The 7,500-nt window shown below is 44.6% G+C and overlaps 1 protein-coding gene across 6 annotated transcripts in view; it reads left to right on the top strand.

Annotated features, from left to right (window-relative positions):
- The window catches only part of LOC113591681 (adhesion G protein-coupled receptor L3), a 242,709-nt gene that overhangs the window by 223,758 nt on the left and 11,451 nt on the right, over positions 1–7,500 (top strand). For 4 of the 6 annotated variants that reach the window (XM_081714797.1, XM_035529972.2, XM_035529971.2 and 1 more), the window contains 2 exons: positions 201–369; positions 2,397–2,522. In XM_081714797.1, the coding sequence (XP_081570923.1) occupies positions 201–369; positions 2,397–2,522 (295 nt within the window). Of the gene's footprint in view, positions 1–200; positions 370–2,396; positions 2,523–2,734; positions 2,786–7,500 lie in introns of all 6 variants that reach the window. The other 2 variants (XM_035529968.2, XM_035529969.2) reach the window with 1 other exon arrangement.

The raw sequence follows: 7,500 nt of genomic DNA, 5'->3' as shown, positions 1-7,500 counted from the left end.
GTCCTCCTCTTCCTCTCTATCTCAGTCTCTATCTCAGTCTCTCTGTCCTCCTCTTCCTCTCTATCTCAGTCTCTATCTGGTGAGGAATACACATCTTTTGGCATGGCAGTGTGTAAATGATGTCACCTTAGTGTCATTTTTCTCGATTGGTTTCTGAAGGGTGTCTTGTTTGTCTGTGTGTGTGTGTGTGTGTGTTCCAGGTCGTGGGTGATTGGGGCGATAGCTCTGTTGTGTCTGCTGGGTCTCACCTGGGCGTTTGGGCTGATGTATGTGAATGAGAGCACAGTCATCATGGCGTATCTGTTCAGCGTCTTCAACTCACTACAGGGAATGTTCATATTCATATTCCACTGTGTCCTGCAGAAGAAGGTACACACACACACACACACACACACACATATATATATGTGAAGCACTTTGCTTGCACAGCTGATGAAGGACCTCTGTCTGTCCTTTGTCTGAAACGTCCTGTTTGTCTGGAAACTCTGTGTACTGCACTACAATGTTGAATATCTCTACATCGCCATCGCTTATATACACACTGCCTGGCCAAAAAAAGGTCACCACCTGGATTTAACTAAGCAAATAGGTAAGAGCTTCCCATTGGATAATTACTGCATGGGTGATTGTTTCAGCTGGCAACAAGTTATTTAACCCTAACTGATGCAGTGAGTAGCTTCTCACTTGTTAAAACAACCATGTCGAAAGACATCCTGTGGTTGTGGAAAAGATGTTAATCTGTTTCAAAAGGGTCAAATTATTGGCGTGCATCAGGCAGAGAAAACATCTAAGGAGATTGTTGAAACTACTAAAATCGGGTTAAGAACTGTCCAACGCATTATTAAAAAGTGGAAGGACAGTGGAAAAACATCATCTTCGAGGAAGGAATGTGGTCAGAAAAAAATCTTGAATAATTGTGATATCAAATCATAGAAAAACAACAGTAGAACTCATGGATATGTTTAATAGTGAAAGTAAGAGCATTTCCACACGCACAATGCGAAGGGAACTCAAGGGATTGGGACTAAACAGCTGTGTAGCCTTAAGAAAACCACTTATCAGTGAGGCTAACTGGCAAAAATGGGTTCAGTTTGCTAGGGAGCATAAAGATTGGACTCTGGAGCAATGGAAGAAGATCATGTGGGCTGATGAGTCCAGATTTACCCTGTTCCAGAGTGATGGGCGCATCAGGGTAAGAAGAGAGGCGGCTGAAGTGATGCACCCATCATGCCTAGTGCCTACTGTACAAGCCGGTGGGGGCAGTGCTATGATCTGGGGTTACTGCAGTTGGTCAGGTCTTGGTTCAGCAACATTATGTGCCCAAAGAATGAGGTCAGCTGACTACCTGAAAATACTGAACGACCAGGTTATTCCATCAATGGATTTTTTCTTCCCTGATGGCACGGGCATATTCCAAGATGACAATGCCAGGATTCATTAGACTCAAATTGTGAAAGAGAGGATCAGGGAGCATGAGACGTCATTTTCACACATGGATTGGCCACCATAGAGTCCAGACCTGAACCCCATTGAGAATCTTTGGGATGTGCTGGAGAAGACGTTGCGCAATGCTCCAAATCTTCCATCATCAATACAAGATCTTGGGGAAAAATTAATGCAACTCTGGACAGAAATAAATATTGTGACATTGCAGAAGCTTGTGGAAATGATGCCACAGCGAATGCGTGCCGTAATCAAAGCTATATATATATATATATATATATATATATATATATATATATATATATATATATATATATATATATATATATAATATCTCCAAAGAAGCTTCCAGGTGTGTAAGTGCAGCATACTGTAGTGAGAGATGTAGAGATATTCAACATTGTAGTAGTGCAGTAGTTCTGTGGACCGTCCTACTAGTCTCTTATCATATTAATGTCTGAGGTCCTGAGGTACAGGATGTTTGGGACAGAGGTCAGAGGTCCTTCATCAGCTGTGTGAGCAAAGTGCTTCTGAATTAGTAGTAGGAGGAACCAGTTTATATATGAGAAAGTAGATGTTTAAATCATAACACACACACACACACACACACATCCATACACATATATATACACATACATACAACATACACATGCATATTCATACAACACAGACACACACATACATTTACATACCTACATAAATGCACACACACACACACACACACACACACACACACACACACACACACACACACACAAACCTTCCCACATAGAGTAAACTAAACTAAAACCACCTTTTCTCACCAGCTCTGTCTCACTGTATTCTGACACATCCCCTATTTTCTGTGCCCTGTAAGGAATTTAACCAATATAATCTGCCAGTTATATTTAGTGTGTTTGTGTAAACACACCATGTGTTTTGTGCTCTGTGCACGCGCGTGCGCATGCGTGAAGGTGCGTAAGGAATATGGGAAGTGTCTGCGGACTCACTGCTACAGTGGGAAGAGTGTGGATTCGTCCGTGGGCTCAGGGAAAAACTCCACCTCACGGCCAGCTGGACGCTACTCCGCCAGCTCTCAGGTAGGGGGCGCCACTCCAACACACCACATACACCACATACATGCAGACATCGTATGGAAGGTCCTGTCGGACCCTGGAAACACGCCTTTAACACACACATCTTAACAACTCCTCACTAGCATGACTTACACCAACACTTTGTCGAGACGTTGTTTATATTTTCTCTCTTTCTCCCTGTCTGTCTGTACTCTTTTTCTCTGTCTCATCACAAGGTCCACCATCAACCTTGTATGACAAACTGCTCACAGTTACACTACGAACAAGTAATTTTCTGTTCCGATAATCTCCTACATCCGATTCATTCCCAACGCCCTTCCCTGCTCTGCCCAAGCAGAAGTGCGTCATTCCCATAATGCGACACGCATCACCATGTTTGTCTTGTGCTTACGCCGCACGGCTCCTTATCCTCATGTTGGTTGCTGTTCTTGTCTTGTGGCCTGCTACATCATGACCCGCTCATCTGCATGTTGCTGCTAATGTCGGGGGCGGGTCATGTGTGGTGCTTAGATGTCTTACCTTAACTGCATGCAAAGGAACTCGATCCTTAAGAAACCATCTCTTAGAGGAATTTCATTTAGAATTTCAAATCTGAATCCGGTCCTGGAATCTATTCCTGGAATCTTGTCCTGGAATCACAGAAAGGTAACTGAACAGTACTTACTTGGCTTGACCATCGTGTCGTTACACCCGCATACCTGCGGGACTGGAGTCGGGGTCAGAGTTGAGGACCACTGCGTACGTTACACCTGAACAGCTGTGCATAAACACGCACAGCCACTTTCCCATTTCCTCTTCTGTATTTTCTGTTGCCATGATACGATAAAACTGCCCTTGTATCACCGGACAGTAACGGTGTTGGTGTGCAGTGAATGGGTCACTGTTGTGGTTGGGGTGTTGGGGAATTATGTACACTAGTTAGCGAATCTGCACGTTGCAGAGCAGGTCTGGCGTTCCGAGCAGGACTGGCGTTTGAAGCCAGGTTTCAAATCATGGTGGAGCACGGAAAGGTGGTGGTCAGAAGCCTGGTAATCACAGGCTTTGTGTCCAGTAGGGTTTTGCTGGGTGTCCCCCCTGTGGTGGGGAGATATGGGGGGTCTGGCGTGGGTTCATAGTCTTCACCTGCCGTGGAACAGGATGTGAGGGGGCACTGGAATAACCCTTCTCAGAGTGGGGGGTTATTCTCTCTGGGGTGAGTAAGGGGGGTTATTCTCTCCTCTAGAACAGGAAATGCAGTCACTCCGGCTAGCTTCAGCCAATTCTATGAAAAGGTTGGAATAACCGTGTAGAGAGAGAGAGAGAGATTTCCATCATGTGTTCTTTGTCTCATGCAAAACCTTGGCTTTACATATCTGAGCTTTAATATGCTATTGCCATGGCAACAGTGTATCTGGTCAGGGTATTTCCATGGAGACAAGGTTTTAAGTTTGACCTTTAGACTTTTAGGGGTAATCTCCAGAGATGCCGGCAGACAAATGTGACATGTGTCTAACATGCAACACAAACAAACTGTGATGACCTTGTGTGTGTGTGTGTGTGTGTGTGTGTGTGTGTGTGTGTGTGTGTGTGTGTGTTTACACATGTCCCTGTAAATGTCAGTGAGATGAGTAGTGTTATCTAAATGACTGCATGCTCCTCTACAGTTTGGGGGGGGCGTCTGGTTTGTCCTCAACTGAAGCTGTATTTTAATCTTTACATCGGGTGCCTGTCTACTCTTCAGTTTAAACGTTACGTTTTTTACACGTTTAAAGTTGCATACAGCATCAGGAAGCGTGTTCTGCTCCAGAAACTCATCATTTGATTCTTGCCGAGGAATTCTTTGGCTCTGCAACGACAAACCTCCAGCTCGGTAAAAAACCCCATGACACTGGTGTGCGGAGAACCAGGAGTGCTTGAGCCAGCCCGGAGGTTTGAAATGTTTGAAGTTCTTGCTAAGGAATACGAGAGAATCCGCCAAGGAGAAACGTCTTCACAGCAGTATCTGATGTTGCTGCTCCTTCTGTGTACGCCAGCATTCTGATGACATGAATCTTATATACGCGTGTCTGTCTGCACAAATGAGCAGTAATAAATCACAGCTTTAAAAACAGCAACCTTTGTTTTTGTTACTACCATTTGGCAAAGATGAATTATTGAACTTTTTGGCTATTGTGCTGTTTTTAGCCTCAGCTGGCCAGACTTTTTATGAAGATTTTTCTACAGATAGAGGGGAAAAAACAGGCTTAACCTTCCAGAAGAGGTTTATCTCACAGGAAATCTCTCCGTAAACGTGTGAGCGGTTCTGCTCTGTGCTCAGACATAAATATTTCCTCGTGAGTGAGAGTGTATGTATTTTGCTTTAAACCGAGATTTCAGCTCAGGCAATACATACAAACATTCATAATATTGTTAGCCTGCCATACGTCAGTTTCACAGCCTTAGAACCAGGTTGCTGAATTTTTCCTTTTTTGCTTGAAGGTTTCAAGCGTTTTATTGTGTCGTATTGCAGTGTTTACCTCCAGCTTTCTCTGAAGGACGGAGCGTCTTAGCCACTATAGACAGTTCCTCCTACACATCTTCCGTTTAAATGTTCTTTTCTCTTGTTTCTTGACAAACCTTGTCAGAACCCTCCACTGTAGCCAGATGTTCGGTCTGACGTAGGCACGGTCCGTGTGTGTGTGTGTGTGTGCTGTCATGAGAGAGCGTTGCATGTTTACGTGTGGATAAGGCACGTTGTCAGGGATCTCTGCTGTTCCGAGACTTCACACCTCCGCATCAGCGGGACAGATGGCCCCAGGCCATGAATCCCACCTCTCAAGGTCAGGTGTTTTCAGCGTGCGTTATGGGGAGGGGCTAATCTGACCGTGAGTGCGTCTTGCTGGCTTGTCTAAGTGACGCAGCAGGACGGCACGGCTATTTATGTTTAGGCTTTTATGAGTTAACGCCACAGCAACAAGTCAAATACGGACAAGATAGCTAACTGTCTGCTGGCTGTTATGGCCGCGTGTTTGGTGATTCGTGAGATTTGATTGGTTGGTGGTGGCACGGTGAGGTCTCGTGGGTCTCGTGAGAGGTACGGATTAATCTTGTGTGGTGTGAGTGGTCTAGCAAGTCTGAGACATGCTGATTAAAGTCACCTGACACTTGGACAAGATGGATTAAAGTCACCTGACACTTGGACACGCTGGATTAAAGTCACCTGACACTTGGACATGCTAGATTAAAACTGAGATGTGAAATAAAATATAATCCCAAACATGGACCAGCCCCTCCATACATGATGTCAAAGGTCAAAGCACGATCCATACCGCGAGTACTTCCAACCTCAAGTACAGTTTGGCATGAAACACTAGGCTTCAAGTCTCATGGAGACAAGCATTCTCTGTCCTGGCTCCAAGATGGAACAGACTTACGCTGGCTGTCCGGACAGCAGAGGCCCTTTGCAGTCTTTCAGTCCATTTATTTGTGGAATATTTAAATGACCTCTGACCCTGCTCATATGCTGAATAACTGAAACGCTAGTAGGGTATTGTTTATTGTTTATTACAATGATGTTGACTGCTCCTATGTTGAATAACTACTTTATTACACTGATTGTTGTATGTTATAGCTCTTATATGTGTTTCACACTTCTGCATATCTGAATTGATCCCTGTAGTTCTACATTATTCTAGTCCATTGGTATGTTGGACTCTAACCTGCTGTACTGTACTGGGATGTGTTCTATGAGGAAATGACAAAGCACTTTTGTAAGTGGCTCTGGATAAGAGCGTCTGCTAAATGCCATAAATGTAACTGAATCCTGTGTGTGTAGTGTACTGTGTGCTGTATATAGAATTATTTGCATCTGTGTGTATACCTCATCATGGTGGATCTCACCCTGCATTCCCTGCATGAAGTTTCTCCAAACGACATTTTGGTGTGTTTGTTGTTTTATCCAAAAGCTCTGTGCTCCTCACCCTCTGCCTGAGGACTACCGCTGTGGTTCTTACACACACACTGGCTGTGACTCAGACAGGCACAGTGTCAGTGCTGACTGTGTTCTAGAATTTAGGGCTTTAGTTGAGCAGTGTGTTCTAGAGAGTGTGGCAGTACAGGTAGTGTGTTCTAGAACATGTGACAGTACATGTAGTGTGTTCTAGAGTGTGTGGCAGTACAGGAAGTGTGTTCTAGAACATGTCACAGTACAGGTAGTGTGTTCTAGAGTGTGTGGCAGTACAGGTAGTGTGTTCTAGAACATGTGACAGTACAGGTAGTGTGTTCTAGAGTGTGTGGCAGTACAGGAAGTGTGTTCTAGAACATGTGGCAGTACAGGTAGTGTGTTCTAGAACATGTGACAGTACAGGTAGTGTGTTCTAGAGTGTGTGGCAGTACAGGAAGTGTGTTCTAGAACATGTGGCAGTACAGGTAGTGTGTTCTAGAACATGTGGCAGTACAGGTAGTGTGTTCTAGAACATGTGACAGTACAGGTAGTGTGTTCTAGAACGTGGCAGTACAGGTAGTGTGCTCTAGAACATGTGACAGTACAGGTAGTATGTTCTAGAGTGTGTGGCAGTACAGGAAGTGTGTTCTAGAACATGTGACAGTACAGGTAGTGTGTTCTAGAGTGTGTGGCAGTACAGGTAGTGTGTTCTAGAACATGTGACAGTACAGGTAGTGTGTTCTAGAGTGTGTGGCAGTACAGGTAGTGTGCTCTAGAGTGTGTGGCAGTACAGGAAGTGTGTTCTAGAACATGTGACAGTACAGGTAGTGTGTTCTAGAGTGTGTGGCAGTACAGGAAGTGTGTTCTAGAACATGTGGCAGTACAGGTAGTGTGTTCTAGAACATGTGACAGTACAGGTAGTGTGCTCTAGAGTGTGTGGCAGTACAGGAAGTGTGTTCTAGAACATGTGGCAATACAGGTAGTGTGCTCTAGAGTGTGTGGCAGTACAGGAAGTGTGTTCTAGAACATGTGGCAATACAGGTAGTGTGCTCTAGAGTGTGTGGCAGTACAGGTAGTGTG

The sequence above is a fragment of the Electrophorus electricus genome, chromosome 5 (genome assembly GCF_041902795.1).
Source record: "Electrophorus electricus isolate QZ-2024a chromosome 5, ASM4190279v1, whole genome shotgun sequence".
Classification (NCBI taxonomy): Eukaryota; Metazoa; Chordata; class Actinopteri; order Gymnotiformes; family Gymnotidae; genus Electrophorus; species Electrophorus electricus.
This window is presented reverse-complemented; position numbering and strand designations above follow the sequence as displayed.